The 20,882-nt window shown below is 36.1% G+C and overlaps 1 protein-coding gene across 5 annotated transcripts in view; it reads right to left on the bottom strand.

Moving 5' to 3' along the window:
- Positions 1 to 20,882, bottom strand: part of LOC113521034 (putative inorganic phosphate cotransporter) — a 56,857-nt gene that overhangs the window by 23,202 nt on the left and 12,773 nt on the right. Inside the window, exon 1 of one of the 5 annotated variants that reach the window (XM_052891712.1) lies at positions 7,722 to 7,826. The exons of 3 other annotated variants lie outside the window; for them this stretch is intronic. In XM_052891712.1, coding sequence (XP_052747672.1) covers positions 7,722 to 7,773 — 52 coding nt within the window. In that variant the 5' untranslated portion in view covers positions 7,774 to 7,826. Of the gene's footprint in view, positions 1 to 368; positions 549 to 7,721; positions 7,827 to 20,882 lie in introns of those variants that run through there. One more of the 5 variants, XM_052891717.1, reaches the window with a different exon arrangement.

Genomic DNA, 20,882 nt, shown 5'->3' with positions numbered 1-20,882 from the left:
CTCTAATAAGTCACTATATTGGAGTTGACGTGGTAAAATAAAAAGAAAAAACATCACCGTGTAATTGGTTCTAGTTTTATCGAAAAAAAAAATTGTAGGATAAAATTCAGGTCATTGGCACTAAAGGTGGGTAATATAATCATATCAGCCTTTACTGTCCACTGCTGGACACAAGCCTCCTCTTTGATAGGTTTTGCCAGTAGTTGCCACGTTTGGCAGGCGGATTGGCAACCGCATTTAGGCTTTAGAGATGTTTTTAGAAGCTGCTACCTATCTTTCACCCTCCCTTAGTCGAATTTTATAACAGCCACGGAAAAGGATTTTTTTTTTTTTTTACAACACAGGGGGCAAACGAGCATGCGGCTCACCTGATGGTAAGTGACTACCGCCGCCCATGATCACCCACAACACCAGCGGCATTGCAGGTGTGCTGCCGGCCTTTTAAAAAGGAATATACTCTTTTCTTGAAGGTTATGTTGTCGTATCGGTTCGGAAATACTGCTGCTGGAAGTTGATTCCAAAGAATGGTTGTGCGTGGAAGAAAGTGCCTTGAAAAACGCACGGTGGAAGACCGCCACTCGTCCAGATGATTGGGATGAAACTTTAGTTTGTGGCGGGTTGTACGGTGGTGAAAATCAGCAGCAGGTATCAATCCGAACAATTCCTCAGAACACTCCCCATGATAAATTCGGTAGAAGATGCACAGAGACGCAACATCTCTGCGCAGTTTCAATGGGTCAAGTCGGACAGTAAGGCGTTGACTATCGATAATTCGAGCCGCCCGACTTTGAATGCGGTCTAACGGAAGGAGTTGGTACTGTGGCGCTCCTGCCCACAGGTGAGAACAGTATTCCATATGCGGCCTGACTTGGGCTTTATATAATTTCAGGCGGTGTTCTGGCATGAAATATCGTCTCACCCTATTGAGCACTCCTAACTTTTTAGAAGCTATCTTAGCCTTCTCCTCTAGATGACCGCAAAACTGGACGTCGCAAGATATATCAACGCCCAGAATTCCTAGACTTGACTTTTTATCAAGGGAAGTGCCCTGAAAGTGAGGAGATACGACAAACGGCGTCTTTTTTGCGGTAAACGCGCAGACTTGTGTCTTTTTGGGGTTAAATTGGACAAGATTTTGTTCACCCCAGATCGAAACTTGATGGAGTGAAGTTTCGATTTCAGACACAAGTCTATTCCGGCACTCATCGGTATGTGCCCGCGAGATCTTTGCATGACCGGTATATAATGTATCTCCTGTACTGTCGTCCGCATAGCAATGAATATTACTTATCTGTAACATATCATTGATATGCAGAAGAAACTGAGTCGGAGATAGTACACAGCCTTGCGGGACACCAGCATTCAAAGGTTTTAAATCAGAGCATGCACCGTCGACTACGACCTTAATGCTACGTTCCTTGAGAAAACTGGCGACCCAAATGCACAGTCTCGCAGGCAACCCAAATGAAGGTAGCTTTGAAAGCAGCGCTCTATGCCACACCCGATCAAAGGCCTTCGCAATATCCAGACTAACTGCTAAGGCCTCTCCCTTACTCTCGATTGCCACTGCCCATCGGTGTGTTAAGTAAGCTAAAAGATCACCGGCCGAACGTCCCTGTCGAAAGCCGTACTGGCGATCACAGATCAGCCGGTGCTCTTCTAGGTACCGGAGCAGTTGACGGTTAATGATGGATTCCATAACCTTCGAGAATAAGGAAGTGATAGCTATGGGCCTATAGTTAGCTGGATCTGAGCGATCTCCTTTTTAGGGATCGGATGCACCAGAGCAGTCTTCCAAAACTTTGGGACTATGCCCGATGAGTAGCTAAGCCGAAAAAGACGCGTAAGAACCGGAGCCAACTCTGGTGCGCACGTCCTAAGCACAATTGGAGGAATACCATCAGGCCCACTCGACTTATGGATTTCGAGGGAGAAAAGTGCTCTACGCACTGAGCTATGCGTGAATTTAATGTCAGGCATAGAGCTCCTACAACACGTGATGGTCGGTGGTGTTTTCTCCCCGTCATCCAATGTCGATTTTGACGCAAAGATGGATCCAAGAAGATCGGCCTTTTCTTTAGCGTTCTGGGCCAACGAGTCATCCTCCCTGCGCAAAGGTGGAAAAGATGACTTACAGAAATTCCCTTGTGCAGCTTTGGCAAGAGACCAGAAAGCTCGAGTCCCAGAGGGCAAACTAGCCAATCTCTTGCCAATTCTACTAATATGCTCTGACTTCGCTGTGGCTATAACTCTTTTGAAGGACCTAGAGGCAGAGTTATACTTCTTTTTAAGAGCACTGGTGTTAGGATCTCGCGACGCCACACCTTTAGCCCAGGTTAGGAAGCACTCCTGTTTCAGACGAGATGCTGTTCTACAGGAGGCTCCATACCAGGGCTGGGATTTCCCGCCGACGGGCACCACAGAGTTAGGAATAAATAATTCCATTCCCTGAAGCACCACATCAGCAATGGAATCGGCAATGGCGTCGGGATCATCCAGTGTGAAGCAAACCCGCCCCCATGGGTAAGATGCGAAAAAAATCCGCATCTCATCCCAATCTGCCGACCTGTAGTGCCAAATGCGACGTCTACCCGTAGAACGAGGTGGAGTCGGACTCGTAAGAGGCACTTCGCTCCGCACCAAACAGTGATCCGACGATCCAAGCGGGGCTTCGACGGAGATCACATAGTTGTCTGGGTGGGTGGTCAGCAGAAGGTCCAGCAGTGAAGGTGAATGGTCCAACACATCAGGGATTCGCGTAGGCGAGGAAACAAGCTGTGTCAGACCATAAGCCAAAGCAAAGTCATGAACAGATCTTCCCGCATAGTCGGTTGTACGCGAACCAAGCCATTCGGCATGGTGGGCATTAAAGTCGCCAACAATCACGACTTCAGCGGAAGGAATCTGCTCAAGCAGGGAATCTGTAGCCATTTGGACGTGCTCAATTAGTTGGTCGGTTTCAGTGTTACCGCTGTGGGACCTGTATAGGCACGCATAGATGCGGGGATGGTCATTGCAATCTACGCGCAGCCATAGAATGGATGGCCTATGGGGTGGCCTATTCAATCCCGGGACCACATGGCCGTTCTTTATGGCAATCTATGGGCAGTGGATGGATATCATCTGATATGATGATGATGAGATACAAGAAATGGTATATGACACTATGATATGGCGTGAATTTACTGGGTACAGAGGAATAATATCTGAGTCCTCAGGAATGGTAACGCATGCGGGGTATCATGGGCGAAACAGTATACTCTGTTATGTCCATGGTACTGCTCATGTCTATAGGCGATGGTTACCACTTTCCATCAGGTGGGCCGTCAGCTTGTTTGTCATTCTAAGTGGTATAAAAAAAAAATCACTTTTCGGTATATGTGTATGTAGGTACATTATTGTATGTGTGTTTATTTTACAATTGAATAACACATACAACTTCCTGGCACGTATATAGCTGATACCTTTGTGTCCATAACGAGTTTTTTTTTATAGACCATTGTTTATATAATTCGGTCGCCATGCGTCAAAATGTTTTTTTTTTTTTTTTTTTATTGGCACTGATGTATAAATCGATGACCCATAAAATTGAAAATTAAGTTTTTTTTTTATTGTGAAAATTAAAAAAAAAAATTGGATGTTTGTTACTCAGTTATGTCAAAATAAGTGAATGGATTTGTATCAAAATTTTGTACCTGTATAGATGGTTCATACACTAGAGTTCTTAGATTAGTACATAGTAGGCCGTCGACTGTTTACTATTGAACATAGTTGGTACATTTGGCAGGAGGTTGGCAGTCGTAATTAGACTTTGGTGAAATATTAAGAGGAACACTGCTGGTGTCGATCCTTTACTTTCCTTAGTCGCCTCTTACGACATTCACAGGAAAGGAAGGTGTGGACCATTCTATGGTGGGACCACACGGCTGACCTATACATACTTCACAATAATTGTTGCTTCTCTTGCAAAATCTTCAACAGATTTAAAATAATACATTCATCATCATTATAATCATTGATATGCCTTTAACTGTCCACTGCTGAACATAAGCCTCCCCTTTGGGAGGTTTTGCCAGTAGTTGCCACGTTTGGCAACTACTGGCAAAAAGGCTTTAGAGATGTTTAAAGAGGGACGCTGCTACCCATCCTTCGCCCTTCTTTAGTCGGCTCTTATGACACCCACGAGAAAGGATGGGGTGGCCTATTCTATGCCGAGACTATACGGCCATAAAAATACATTATAAAAACCTATTAAGTATACTCGTAATAATTTCTCTTATAAATGTCTTTTGAATCTCGCAACAAAATAGAACAGTATTATATATCTAGAAAAAAAGCCTCCATAATCCATAATAAAATCTAACCCCCACCCTTATCTCCCGACGTAGACTAGTAATATACGATCCGAAAGCCTGTATCGTTAAAAATAACGACACGGCTGTGAAACAAAAGCCTTCCTTTAGAAATGATAGCGTTTGCTAGGGCCGCACTCGTCCGATACTTCGATCATTTAATTTAATAACCCATTAATATCTCAATGTTGGACTAATTTTGTCTCTTCTTTTAATGCAGGTTAGATACTATTTTCATGTTATGTCGATAGATTTCTTTTTTATATACATAAAAATAAATCTTTAAGCGGTAAACTAGAGAATAGCTCGACCATTTCATCTAACATTTCATTTTTCAAATATTTGTCGAAGTCTGAGGATGGATCTTATATTTTTTTATGCACGGTAGAAACACAAATAGGACAGAGATGCCCAAGCAAACGACTTTTCTGCAAAGTTTCCCCCTGGTAGACTCTTATAAAGAGAATTCGTAGAATTGCCCGAGAAAATGTAAATACCCCATTTTTCTTTTGTACATATCAAGTTTTTCTAGCTTAATACTAATCAATCATAAATCTTCGACTACCATTTCGTCCACTCAGGTTTTGCGATGCATGTTTCGCCTCTAAACGAGGCATCTTCAGGTAAATTAATAGATAGCTGTTGCTATGTCTATAGAAAAGCTTTGCGAAACTTTTCAGTTTGGATGCCGAATGGTTAACGCTAGACTCCGAATAGCAATCTGTTAATATGAAGTGTATGAAATGTTCATGAATGTTGTACAACTTCTGGTAATATTAATGATGGTCAATCTTCAAGTGTTGGCAGTCGCACACATACTAATGTTAGCGGAATTAAACAAAATAATTCTAATAAAAAAAAAACCCATGATATGAATTTCCGCAAAATAACACTTAAATCAGTACAATATATTCGAATTTGTTTTATTGTCTATTTCTTACTAGTTTTAACCGCATGACTGTTATAGTTTTATTGATTGGTTGGGATAAAAAATAGAATTGTCCTTTTTCATCTAAAATAAAAATTATTTTTCTCTTTATGCAACTTAGAATGGCAAACAAGCTGACGGCCTACTTGAAGAAACTGGTAACCGTCGCCTATAGACATGGGCAGTACCATGAACATAACAGAGTGTACTGTTTCGCCCATGATGTCCCTCATACGTTACTATTCCTGAGGACTAAGGTGTTATTCCTCTGTACCCTGTAAATTCACTGCCGTATCTCATCCTTCAAACAACGAAAACAATACACACTTATGGGTATACCGATTCCCATAATGTCTATTTAAACCATCAAAGTACCAACAGGTTATAAGCAAAAGACTAATTTTCACGTTTCTTACGCGAAATATTTTTAAAACATCCATCTTTTGTTACTTTTATATAAAAAAAAGTCGTTCTATTTTGATTGATGTACAGACAGATCGCTCAATGGTTATTTTTTCATTTCCCATTGTAAAATTCGGGCTTACATCACGCCTCTGCGAACACGGATCGAGATTTAACTGGTGTAATTCGGAAGACATCGAATCTAAACTGGCTCGTGTCGGTTTTTTAGATCGCTTATTTTTTATTAACCGTTCTAAAATATAGCTCAGTCTTTTTTTATTATTTTCGAATAAGCCCTTTTATTCCGTTTGATTGCATTACACGTACACGAGTATGGCAATAGAGGCATGAAAGTAGAATTAATGTTGAAATGTATGTTATTAGTGTGACAATTCGGGTGTAATTTTTTTCCTATAAGACTGTAGACACGTGTAAAATATAGGACTTGCTGGTATTTAAATGTAATTTACTTTCGGATAACAAAGATTTAGAGAAAGATCCAAAGAGTTTCCGTGTTAATAAGATGTGTAAACAGAGAAATAGTTTTATTTCTACTTGATTATCGAAGAGAGGAGCGATAATGATTTTAGGGTAAATTATTAATTTACTTACTGGTTGAGGGATTGGCAGCAGCGTCCACCTTATTTCTTTTATTTATATGATTGGATAATGTAATATAAAAAGTTTTTCCTGCCCATTTTATTTCCGTGTTAGAAACTTTTACATATAGCAACAGTTTATTTAACGAATGGTTACACTTTTTGATTTTACTACCAGAATACACCTACTTTTATTTGCACAGTTGTAAACGAAGCTGACACGTGTATGATCACTCCTAAGAGTTAAAATTACCACTTTATATGAATCGTATTAAAATTCATTTTATGTATTTGAGTTTAAATTTTTAAAATTAGACCGTAATTATCATCATCAATATATTAGCTATTAACTGTCCACTGCTAAACATAAACCTTTCCCATATAGTTTTTGCCAATAGTTTTTGCCAGTTGTTGTCAAGCGAGTTGGTAACCGCAGTTAGATATTGAAAGAAAGAAAGAAAGAAATATATTTAATCGAAGAAGATATTGGTGATGTTTCAAGATGGACGCTGCTGGCTATCCATCGACTACTAAGTTCCTATAGTCACCTCTTACAACACCCATGGGGAAGGATGGGGTGGCCTATTCTATGCTGGTACACACACTACAAAATAGATCGTAATATTTCAACATAATTAAACAAATTTACGTAATTCTGCTACATATTAAAAAAATATATATACATGTATTCATAAAAACAAACAGAGTAAAAAAATCTTTTTTGTTGTTTACAATTTTTTTTTTATATACGGACGGTTTTTTTATACAACTTAGAATGGCAACCAAGCTGACGGCCCATCTGATGGAAAATGGTAATCGTCGCCTATAGACATAAGCAGTACCATGGACATAACAGAGTATACTGTTTCGCCCATGACACCCCCCATGCGTTGCCATTCCTAAAAACTCAGATGTTATTCCGCTGTAACCTATAAATTCAATCCATATCCCACCCTTCAAACCGAAACACAGCCATGCAAACCCAAATCCTTTACGGTTGAAACATGAATGGGACAGAGGTACCCAAGCAGACGACTTTTGTACAAAGTCTCCCTCTGGTAAAATTCCCATGAAGATGTATAATCAATATATATCAATATTAATTTTTATATTTATACAATTAATAAAATTAAATTATACACAACATTTAATAAATAAAATAAATGTAGGATAAAATGTATTTATGGACCTTGAATGGATCTTGAGTGTAATTTTATCAAATTAAGATAGGCGCGTATTGAAAATAGGCCAAGTGCTCCTGTGGACTGCCCTTCATGTCGACTCAAGTACATACTTATATAAACACTTAACAATAATATAATAAGCTGATAGGCATATATTTTTAGCGCTCTCTATTATATAATTATTAATATATATGTTTGTGTCCGTAAAATTGGCTCACTGATCTATATTTGTAAATCACCGTGTCTTGCGGCTCACCTGATGGTAAGTGACTACCGCCGCCCATGATCACCCATAACACTAACGGCATAACAGGTATGCTGCCGGCCTTTTAAAAAGGAATATACTCTTTTCTTGAAGATTATGTTGTCGTATCGGTTCGGAAATATTGCTGCTGGAAGTTGATTCCAAAGAATGGTTGTGCGTGGAAGAAAGTGCCTTGAAAAACGCACGGTGGAAGACCGCCACTTGTCCAGATGACTGGGATGAAACTAATTTGTGGCGGGTTGTACGGTGGTGAAAATCAGCAGCAGGTATCAATCCGAACAATTCCTCAGAACACTCCCCATGATAAATTCGGTAGAAGATGCACAGAGATGCAACATCTCTGCGCAGTTTCAGTGGGTCAAGTCCGGACAGTACTGTAAAAAGGAAATATTTGATTGTTTGTTTGTAATGGATGAACTAAAAAACTTAACTGATTATAAAAAAATACTTACAATTTCATTATCATCCATTAGAAAAAATAGTTGTCACTCTTGGCAGGTGGGGTGCCAAGATTGACAACTATTCATGATTAAGTTCCCTTAGTCGCCTCTTACGACACTCACGAGAATGGAAGGATCGGCCCATTCTATACCGGGATCACATATTCACAAACTATTAATGAACGTTTTTTGGAGTATTTTGATAGTGAATGCTCTATCTATATACATATGGTCTAGAGTTAATTATTATTTTCTGAATGTCGAATAACTGAAACCAGTTCTGGCGACCTTACCGTCATAGGAACAGTGAAACGGTCATAGTAATGTATTTACCGTGATGCGGATGTGATATTATTACAATAATAATTCTATCTATCTAATATCTTTAATCCATCTAGCTAGGTTTCATTTTTACTAATAATCCCTCCCCCGCCTCCCCCCCTAACCTCTCTTTAAAAGATTAGTACCAATTGATTAAAAACATACTAATTGAATTTTGAATGCAGAATATGTGATAGTAGATAAAACAAACAGAGACTTGAAAACATTAGCAGCATTATATATATATATATATATATATATATATATATATATATATATATATATATATATATATATATATATATAATCGTACACTTTTTAGATTTTATTTTTTAAATTATGATTAATTGTCAAATTTATCTAGTTTATGTACCTAAGTGTAAGAAATATATTGCAGTTGGGGGAAAGGGATTGTGAGTAATGGAGACCAAGAATCCCATTGCTAGCAATATTCCCAACCAGGTCGACCTCCTCGCGGTTCCTCCTGGAAACTATCATGGTTAATTCCTGATGAATTCATCATGATGGGCTAACTGGCCTGTTTTGATTCTCATCGATCACCCATCGTTGTTACTCCGCCAGCGTATCCTGTTAGCGCAGGCGGGGTTACCATTCCATTTTCACGCAAAAAAAAAAATATATTGCAGTTTGTTATAAAAAAAGTCTGAAACTATTATGTTAAAAAGGTTAAAGGGTTATAATAAACGCTTGAAATAAACATGTTAACATTAATCATTCATCACCGTTTTTTCATTCTACTTATAATTACGAACTAAACTTAGGGAAAAAATTTACTTACCACACACGTAAACACGTTACGTCTTATTAGCTGATACACCGTAGTGCGACCGGTGCAACACTCCGCTAGCAACATGGCGGTCAGTATGTCTATTTACACAAGCGAAGACATTTTTGTGTGCATTTTAGTTTTTCTGTAATCCTAACTGTACAAATGTGGCCCGCGTACGAATGGTGACCACTTTCCCCTATATATATATATATATTTTATATATTGATTATAGTATTAAAAAAAATGAATTAACATGAACTTGACCGCGAACTTGAACGATACAGCGCGGCAGCTGCGCGCGAGGTCACGCGCAAGCATTACTGTTCGTATTAGTGTTTCTATTACGAAATAGAAATACTGGACTTGATTCGTACCACTTCTTGCCACATACACTTATGGCATGAAGCAGCTACTCTCGCATGACTGTGTTCCTATTTGAAGGGTGTGCAGCCTTCTAAAGTTTTGGGAAAACGTTTTTCTGTTTTTTAATAAATCCAATATTTGTTACAGAGATTGTTATGAATAATTATTACGCCTACTTATCGCATTTTTTTAATGAAATAAAGGTCGGTAACTTCTAAAAATAGATAGTTTAAAATAATGAATAATAATGTTAAATACTGTAGGAAGTATTACATAGAGATACCTACGAGTATCACAGAATATACACTGTGACACCTACGGTACACCTCATGAATTGTTATTTCTGAGAACGTTGTATAACTAGGTCTTGGTTATTATTTCAATGCTATATTTATCTTTTCAAATCTATTAATTTAAGATTGTATTTCACAAAAAATAATTTAAATTTAGCAAAATAAGTTATTTTATTTTAAAAATCAAACTAGTACATAAGTAAGTAAAAAAAAAGTTTTCCAAATCGGTTTACAACTGACGGATTTATAAGGTAAGAAACATAAAAAAAATATAATCGAATCGAGAATCTCCTTCTTATTCAAGAACTACACTATCAAGGTCATCAAACAAATCTTATGATGTTTTTTACAATTTTTTTTTTATTTATTATTATAAAATTCAAAATTACAAATAACATGTTCTATTGGCATTTGGAAATCACGTAGGTTTATATTAAATAGTTAATAGTTACTATTTGCGGAAATGAAAATCATTTTGATAATGTACGTATTATTATGAAGGGTATTACTATTGTCTCTAATTGCAACCATTTCATATTAGTGGTGTCCACTTACAAAATATATCGGTATTTATATTCGATATAAAACATTATATCCGAGCATCGATCGATCATGTTTTGTGATATATCGCTTGAAAATCACCAATATTTTTTCAATATCGAATACTGACCGACAAAAGTTTAATATTACCTTTTTGCAGTCGAAGACAGAATTTTTCTGTCCTTCATTTCGTATTGTCCTTAATTGAAAGAAAGTTTCTTGAGTAGCGACTCCGTAAGAGCAAACGCAATGTACCCAATTACATGGAGTGATTTCAAATGCATTGCAGGGAGTCAGTGGATGTGGGTGGCTCAGGACCGTTCCTTATGGTAGTCTATGGGAAAGGCTTATCACTAGCAGTGGACGGATAATGGCTGAAATGATCATGACTTTGCATGTGTAAATGTAGAATCGAAGGTCAGAGTAACAAAGCTATACTTGTAGTATAACAATAGTGATTTTCTATGAGTGTTCTTTATTTCATTTAATAAAACTACATAGTCGACAGATTATATGTAGATTAAATCTAAAAAAATAATATTTATATTTTAAATACGTATACTACGGTCAGATCAGTATAGCCAACCGCAACAATAAATAATTTTAAACGTTATTTCTCCAGCTGCTCACTCACAGATGTCACTATTTGTTAATTTTTTTTTTTATGAAACTTAGAATGGCAAACAAGCAGACAGCCCACCTGATGGAAAGTGGTAATCGTCGCCTGAAGACATGAGCAATACAATGAACATAACAGAGTATATTGTTTCGCTCATGATGTCTACCATGCGTTAAAATTATTTCTCAAAACGTTGAATCAATTCAATAATCGAATGGCAAACATCGAATAAATTCGATTCATCAGTGATAAGTGAACATCCCTATTTCATATGATGCTCGAGAAAATTGTTATTTATTTTCGTAATAATGATGGTGATGATGTCACTATAGTATTTTTTTATTCAATTTCAATATTATAAATTTTATACCGATTTTTTTGTTACGAAACGATTCTGTAACATACAAGCGTGACGGTACAATGTTTATTATTTATTTATGTTATTTAACTCTTTATTGCACCATAAACAAAAATATACAATGGCAAGTGAATAATTCAAGTTTAGAATATCTAGCACCTAGATACCAACTTAAACCCTTCGACTCAGTGCAACGACGAGCTATGAGAATTGTCGATGATCCGAGGCTTGCAAGCGGTATCGAACCTTTAAGTCTTAGGAGAGATTTTGCCTCACTCTGCGTGTTCTACCAATATGATGCCTAATTCCTCAATATGATGCCTAGGGCCACTTTCTATCATCGTAAGGCTCGCCATCGACAGGGAGTTCACTCTCTTACCCTGCAGCCTAAATGGTCGCGTACAACGCGGTGTCAGAGATGTTTTCTCCCACGAATACACAGGTTATGGAATGAGCTCCCTGCCGAGGTTTTCCCGAGAGACCCTCGGCATTGGGTTCTTCAAAAGGGGGGTAAAGAGGTTTCTTCAGGGTCGGCAACGCGCGCGTCATATCTCTGGTATTGCAGGCGTTCGTAGGCTACGGTAACCGCTTACCATTAGGTGGGCCGTATGCTTGTTTGCCACCACAGTGATATAAAAAAAAATTATTTTCAAATTATTTAAAAAAAAGGTTGTCAATCACGTTGTATTTTTTTATGTTTGTCATATTCCAAGCCGGAACCAAATGTTTCTGAAAATTGATAACATATTGCCGTGTGGTCCCGACACAGGCCGCAGGCCACCCCTTCCTTTCTCGTGGGTGTCGTAAGAGGCTACTAAGGAGGACGAGGGATATAGGGGGAGCAGCGTCCCTCTTAAAAAACTACAAAGCCTAACTGCGATTGCTAATCCGCCTGCCAAGTCTGGTAACTATTGGCAACCCCCCCCCTCCCAAGGGGGAGCCTTATGGTCAGTGGACAGTAAAGGCTGATATGACGATGATAGTTGATAACATAAAACGATGTCATACTTCGGTAAGCTTCGGTATTATTGCACTGTCGCAGCGTGTAATACAAAATGAATCCTATTACGATTAGCGCAAAGTAGGTTTTTATCCTTCCAGACGTGTTCGATGTTTGTTTAGTGTGCCCATATCGAATACTTAGTTGTCATTGAACCCAATCAGTCAACAAAAAACGTCATGGCCGATTTATTGACGATGATCAGAACTAATGCGAGTATTATTCAACTTTTTTTTTAATTAATTAATAGGTTAAGATCGCGCTGCTGACTTCTTTAGATAAAGACTTATAATACTTCTATATATATTTTGTTTTTTTTTTTTTTTTGTATATGTTTTATTTTATGCAACTTAGAATGGCAACCAAGCTGATATAAATATAAACATGAGCAGTACCAAGGCCATAACAGAGTATACTGTTTCAGTTATTTTGTTTTTTGTTTTGTTTTGGTATTTGTTTGTTTGTATCCTTTTTATCTCTTTGTTTGTGTATCTATGTCTATCTATGTCAATTGTTACTTGTGTGCTGTAATAAATGCAAATTATTTATATATATAATTTAACTCACAATTATATAAGTAAGTGTAAATATGGCGGTCTTAACACCTAATGGCGTTCTCTACCAGTCAACCACGAGGCGAGCAGAAAATTAAGTAGGCGGTGCATTTACTATTTAAGTATGTATAAATATTGTTACAAACACATACTATAATATATACATACATATATTTATATATATAATATACAACTATAATTCTTATCATGATAAATTAGAACAGCAAATAAAAGAAAAATATCATTAATAATTTATAATTATCTACCTTCAGGCATAAAACTTTATAACGAAATGGCTTCCTATACATCTAAACAGACAGTTCAAATAGCTTTGTAATATTTTTTCTATCCTCAGTAACCACTTACCTTTTTTGATAAAAATTTCTATGGGACTAAACTGTACGTAATTTCAGATTAAAAAACTATTAATTTTCCAAATAAATAAATAATAAATAAATATATACGGACAAAGTCACACAGATTGAGCTAGCCCCAAAGTAAGTTCGAGACTTGTGTTATGGGATACTAACTCAACGATACTATATTTATAATAGATACGTATATAGATAAACATCCAAGACGCAGGCCAATCAGGAAAAGATCGTTTTCCATCATGACCTGGCCGGGGATCGAACCCGGGGCCTCCACGTCGCAGGCAGGCGTGTTGACCGCTGCGCCACGGAGGACGACAAATAGATTTATAACTGATGGAAATATAAAATAACGGAAAAAAATAATAAATAAAGTAACCCAATTGAGAAACCCCCTTCAATTTTAAGTCGGTGGAGAAGGCCTTGAACATTGTTATACCATAGATTAATTCCCTCAACCTAACCCATAGGGAATTTAACGCGAAGACAGAAAGCAGATTAATGAGTATAATACATCAGCGATACGTAGATAGATATCAAATATAGAGACATGCAGTTCTTCACCGGAGCAATTTCGAGGCCATACGTCTTTGTCAGCTTAATGTGTAACCTTGAATTAACCTTGACCTTCGAACACATAATGTTGCACGTCGAACGAAAATAATCCATCTGTATTTAAAAAGGAAAGGAGCTCTATAATTTTCCGGGGTTGGGTTATTTGTAAAATTTATTAGTTAATACTTTAACTTACATCATCACCATCATCACCATCACCATCATCATCACATCAGCTTTTAATCGTTCACTGCTGAACATAAGCCTCCGTCTAGGAAGGTTTTGCCAGTAATTTCCGAGCTTGGTTGGCGGATTGGCAACCTCAGTTACGCTTTGAAGATGTTTTAAGAGAGACACTGCTGCCCATCCCTCGCCCTCCCTTAGTCGCCTCTAACGACACTAACACGAAAGGAAGGGGTGGCTTATTCTATGCTGGGACTATACGGAACTTAAATCGTATAATATTTTAAATTGAAAATTTTAAACTGAAGCGAATTTCTTCTACTTTTTGCCACTTTTAAAGGATAACCATATCGAGAGTCCTTTACTAATAGAAGTCAATCCTCAAGTGTTGGCAGTTCCATACATACTAACGATAGCGGAATTAAACAAAATAATTCTAATCGAATAACCAGTGATATGGACCTTCGCAAAATGACACCTAATCTTTTTTTTTTATACAACTTAGAATGGCAAACAAGCTGACGGGCCACCTGATGGAAAGTGGTAACCGTCGCCTATAGACATGAGCAGTATCATGGATATAACAGAGTATACTGTTTCGCCCATAATACCCCCCATGCGTTGCCATTCCTAAGGACTCAGGTGTTATTCCTCTGTACCCAGTAAATTCACGCCATATCCCACCCTTCAAACCGAAACACAGCCATGCAAACACAACTGCTTCACGGTTGAAACACGAATGAGACAGAGGTACCCAAGCAATCGGCTTTTGTACAAAGTCCGGTAAAATAATCTAATAAAATATTCAAAATGTAAATATAATAATACAGTCATAGTAAGGCTTATGGTACGCTTCAGGCGTTACTATTTCTAAGAATTTAACTATTATGAATTCGTATCCTATAATATTGCTATCATATTCCATCCTTCGAAGAAATTGAGCCACGCAAGCACAGCTGTTTGGCGTCAGAAACACGCGTGGGTTAGAAGTATTCAAGCAAACTTTTGCAAAATTCGCTCACAGGTAGGGTTGCCATCCGTCCGGGTTTTCCCGGATTTGTCCTAGTTTAGAGGGTATCCGGAGATCGTCCGAGCGGGGATAATTAATAAGGTTTTGTTTTCATAACAGAGTATACTTAATAATTTGTGTTTTATTTTAGAAATAAAAAAAATATAATTGATCATTAAAACAATCTGTAACAAACTGTAGTAAGATTATATTTTGTTAAATACATTTAAAATGACGATAAAAGATGATTTATGACATTTTCAACTTTTTTTTGTTACACTGACTATGTTTAAAAAACCTTTTGATAAGTCCGGATTTTGGGCTCTAAAATCCGGGATTTTCACGCGTCTTGTAAATGCCAAATTTTAGAGATGACAACCCTACTCACAGGTTAGCTTTTTTATCAAAAATAAATTGTGCGTATCGAGTATATGTTGGCAAGTGAAGAAAAGAAAAAAAAATGGTTGTAAACGTTTTACGTCGTTTGTCATTTCTCGTCCGCGAAACATCAGATTTGTGGCTGATCCCAACTTTACTGCTTGTTCTGTCATAAAATCCTGTTAAACGAATGAATACACATCTAGTATTCATGACGCATTGTATTTTATTATTTGCAACGGGTAAATTAAATTAAAAGTATTTTGAAAAAAAAATATTGAGCGCTTTAAACTAAACTGCCGAAGTTTAGGCGCCGAGCAATGTGTGCGTGGACGGGATGACGGTCGGAGACTGATAACTAATATAGAAGGTTGTAGAACTTTTACTGATAATAATAGTAATCAATGTTCAAATGTTGGCAGTCGCACACGAACTAACGATGGCGGAATTAAACAAAATAATTCTAAAGTGACTAATCAGTGGCATGAACTTACGCTAAATAACATCTAGTTCAGTGAAATATTGAAGTCGCCGATGTATTTTCATTTAAACAAAATATACATACTTAGTTCTTTACTATATTATTATATATATATTTTTTTACAAATCTCTCTCTTTTCTTTTAAGAGTTTCCTCTTGTCGGTGCAACTAATTCATGCATCTTCCTCCAGCCAGCTCTATCCCAGGCCATATTCTTGATCTCCCTATACGACATGACATCCAGTGTTTCCTCTATCTGTCTCATGTAGTTATTCCTCGGTCTTCCTCTTCCTCTTTTGCTCTCTATTTTTCTTTGTATACTATAGTAATGCTCTTTAAAAATCGTCACGTCGTATAAGGTGTCCCAGCATTTTGCCTCTTCTATTCTCTATTATTTTAATTAATGTTCTTTTCTCGTTCACTCTCTTCAGGACTTCCTCATTCGTTAGTTTTTCTGTCCAGCTTACCCTTTTACAAATACAGTAGGTATAATTAAGTGGTTGATATATAACACATATAATGTTAAAGTAAACGCTGTGAATACCTTTAATAGGCGTGTGCATTAATATTGTATTATATTTAATGTTTGTTATACCTATATGTTATAATGCAATATGCTGTTGGTGTTCCTATAAATAAATAAATGTAATGTTATAAGTAATAATATAATTATGTCTGTTTGTCACAAACTAGCTCTCTATAATACTAAGTATCGTATACTAACCTAATAAATCTAAGAGACTTCGGTAAGTCTGGAGCTTGCCATGTCGGATTGAATTAGGCTTAATGAAATTGACACAATTGGGGTCATATGAAATACTAGTCTTTGCCAACGTCTTTGTACGTATGGATTTTGGATATATATATATATATATATATATATATATATATATATATATATATATATATATATATATATATATATATCTCCGATATTGTCAATATCTATATTATATATATATATATATATATATATATATATATATATATATATATATATATATATATATATATATTATCTCATAACATTTTTTCTTAAATATCTTCTTTGTAACATTATCAACTTTTAATTTTAATTTTTTAGTTACAATTTTATTATAATAAAAGAATTAAAAAAATATATTAAAGTAAACTGTTTTGAATGGTCATTTTCTTTAATCTACCGCCCAGTTCGTAATGTAATTTCTGCTAAGAAGATCTAGCAAGAAACACAGCTATAATACATACATACATACATACTACTTCACGCCCACGATTCTTTCACGTGACAGGACAATATTAATTAACAAATATACAATTTGAACGCATATCCTTTTCCATTGTGAATATTACTTGACGTACTCGTATAGTCAAAATTCGTAATACGCCCGGACAAACAAACACGTTTTCACATTTATTATATTAGTACAGTAAGGATTACATTTTATTTAAATATTTCCAGAGGTGGTACGAAGTTACGTAGGATATAATAGGGAAACAATAATGATGAACAGTTTTATCATGTAAACGCCAATAGATGGCGGTTATCGCTACCCGTCAGGTGGGATGCCAGCTCGTTTGCCATTCTACGTATTATAAATAAATTAATTAATAAATGAATAAATAGATGACCTTAATTAACCTGACCTGAAAGGAATTCAATAACTAAAAGCAATACGTAACAAATGTTCTTTTAAATGTTATATTAAACTTTGTAATTATTATTTCAATTAAAATACTCATTTGAGAAAATACAAAATTTAAACAAAGAATAATAAATAAATAAAGAAACTGTATTTTTTGTATAATATTACTGTACTTATTTATTTCACACTAGCGGCCCGTCCCGGCGTCGCACGGGTGGAAATTTTCACATTTTTAAAAGTGGCCATTAAAGCTGCACACGCGACGGAAGCTTAAAAATGGAGTAACTTCTCCCGTTTTCCCAACATTTCCTTTCACTGCTCTGCTTCTATTGATCGTAGTATCATGAAAAGTACTATACTATAACCTGCCCAGGAGTATGAAGAATAATTGTACCAAGTTTCGTTAAAATCCGTCGAGTAGTTTTTGTTTCTATAACGAACATACAGACAGGCAGACAGACAAAAATTTTACTGATTGAATACTACATATATATAGATAGATTAAATACTAAATACATATAGAACTAAATCTAGCTAATTATCTTAAATTTAAAATTATTTTATCATAAATAAATTGGAAAGAGTAATTGTTCAGTTTCTCGGGGGTTCTTCTCAGTAGATAACAATATTTCGAACCCTGTAGTAGATTTATAAAATAAGACAATTTAAAAGAGCTTGTAAACACGTCTTTTTAATAAAGATAATTTTAATATAAATAATTGCCGTGTATTCCCGGCATACAATAGGCCACTTCTTCCTTTCCCGTGGGTGTCATAAGAGGCGACTAAGGGAGGACGTGGGATGGGCAGCAGCGTTTTTATATGCAACTTAAAATGGCAAACAAGCTGACGGCCCATCTGATGGAAAGTAGTAACCGTCGCCTATAGACATAAGCAGTACCATGGACATAACAGAGTATACTGTTTCCCTCTTAAACATCTCTAAAGCCTAACTGCGGTTGCCAATCCGTCTGCAAAGCATGGTAACTATTGGCAAAACCTCCCAAGGGGGAGGTTTATGTTCAACAGTAGACAGTTAAAGGATCACATGATGATGATGATGATGATGATGAATTTAAATAATATATCACAGCTGCAGAAAAATCAATAAATAATAACTGAGTAATTCTTTAATTTAATATATTCAAGTTAGTTTAAAACGTATTGGATTTGTGTTTTACCTAAAAATAAAGTAAATTTATTCAATTTTGATATTTGTTTTTTTTTTATATATGATAGTGTTAGATTTCTAAAGCTATTTTGTTATTTTTTTTGCAGTCGTTAGTATTAAGAGTCCTACGTTGAGTTTATATTAATTTTATAGTATATAAAGATACCTTTTTTTGCATAGATTTTGCTCCGGCAAATAAAATCAACCAATATGTAAATAAAAACTAGCAATTTTAAAAGGGATTACAGAAGCTTAAAATATGGCGAGGCAATCACGAAACAAAAATACAGACCATATAGTAATTTCCTGATTTTAAATGTTGTTTAAAAACTCGACTGTTCAATTTGTTTTAAAATGTTTATGAACGCTATTTTTATACTCTTTATATGTTACTAGCTGACTCGGCAAACGTTGTTTTACCATATACATTATTTCGAGAACTATATATGAAAATATATCGTACTACAATTATTATATTCGATTGCCATCTTGCAACCATATTGCGGAATATAAAAATCGCGATTAAAAAATAGTGGTTGATTGTTAAAGCATGAAAATTTGGATTTGTATGTATTTTTAAATTCTAAATCATAATAAAATAAAAATAAAAAAATTGTCAAAAAATAAAAAGAAAAATTTGGGTGTAGGTCATCCTTATCATTGAAGAGTATGAAAAATAGATTTTGGCCGATTCTCAGACCCACCCAATATGCACACAAAATTTCATAAAAATTGTTAAAGCCGTTTCGGAGGAGTTTGGTAACAAACACCGTGACACGAAAATTTTATATATAAGATATATCATAATTATTGTAAATTTAAAGATACACTATTTATTAAAAACCAGCAAGTTACTTTGGCAACAAACGCCAAATATCCGAACATATATGTATAAACGTCAAAAATATTAGCTCCTCTGACTTTGATATTCCGATAAATTTGAATCCGACCTCCTTTACGAAATTGGCCTAATTTCACTAATTAGTATAATAAAATTTCCGTCTAGTTATATTTTTTCCACATTACTCCCGGCCGTGTGGTCCTGAAATAGAATAGGCCTTACTTTCCCGTGGGTCTCATAAGAGGCGACTGAAGGAACTTAATGGTCGAGAGACAGGAGCAGCAGCGTCCCTCTTAAAACATCTCTAAAAGTCTAATTGCGGTTGCCAAAGCGCCTGCCAAGTGTGGTGACTACGGGAAACTTTGGGGAAGGCCTGTGTTTAGCAGTGAATAGTAGACAGCTAATGCGATGATGATGATGACTTAGACAATATCTGTATTTGTTTTTGGAAGATATTTAAGGAAAAATAATATGAGTAAGACCAATGGATGTCAAAACATTCGTTGTGTTTCGGTACGAAGGGTGGAATATGACAGTGAATTTACAGGGTACAGAGGAATAACACCTGAGTACTCAGGAATGGCAACGCGTGGAGAGTATCATGGGCGAAACAGTATACCCTGTTATGTCCATGGTACTGCTCATCTCTATAGGCGACGGTTACCACTCACTATTAGGCGGGTCGATAGCTTATTGGACATTCTAAGTTGAATAAAAAAACAATTTTTTTTTATAAATTTTATCTATCTATAAATGTGTTCTAGCATCGTGTAAAAACCACCAAATTAGATGCGGTTCACACACTTGTATTCCTGAAGGTCTTACTTAAAAATTGGTTTAAGTTTCATCTTGATATTCCATTTGGAATTGTCTATTTAATTGGTTTTCCTATTTCTGAAATCTAAGCGAACGAAGTTGTGGGCAAAATGCTAGTAATAAATAAATCCGCAACCGTCAAATACAGCGCCAGGGAACGGATCTGCCGCTCGGCCACGCGTGGCGCGGCCGTCCACTGATTTGTTGCAATTACGCTCACCGAACAGGAACAAAAAGCCTTCGCAATGATTTGTGGACTATGTGTGACTTTTTATATGGCAGCGTTAAATTATGTTTTGTTGGAAACAGGTTTAGATTTTTTTTTAATATTTTATTTTTTTTGACATTGACAGGAAAACTTTGGCTGCGAAAAAAATGTGTAGTTGGAAACAGGTTTAGATATATTTTTTTTTTTTATTTTTATTTTATTTGACAATGACAGGAAA

Source organism: Galleria mellonella, unplaced genomic scaffold (assembly GCF_026898425.1).
Source record: "Galleria mellonella isolate WM207_F2 unplaced genomic scaffold, CSIRO_AGI_GalMel_v1 utg1073, whole genome shotgun sequence".
In the NCBI taxonomy this organism is placed as follows: domain Eukaryota; kingdom Metazoa; phylum Arthropoda; class Insecta; order Lepidoptera; family Pyralidae; genus Galleria; species Galleria mellonella.
The sequence above is the reverse complement of the archived record's forward strand: the minus strand, read 5'-3'. Positions and strand labels throughout refer to the sequence as shown.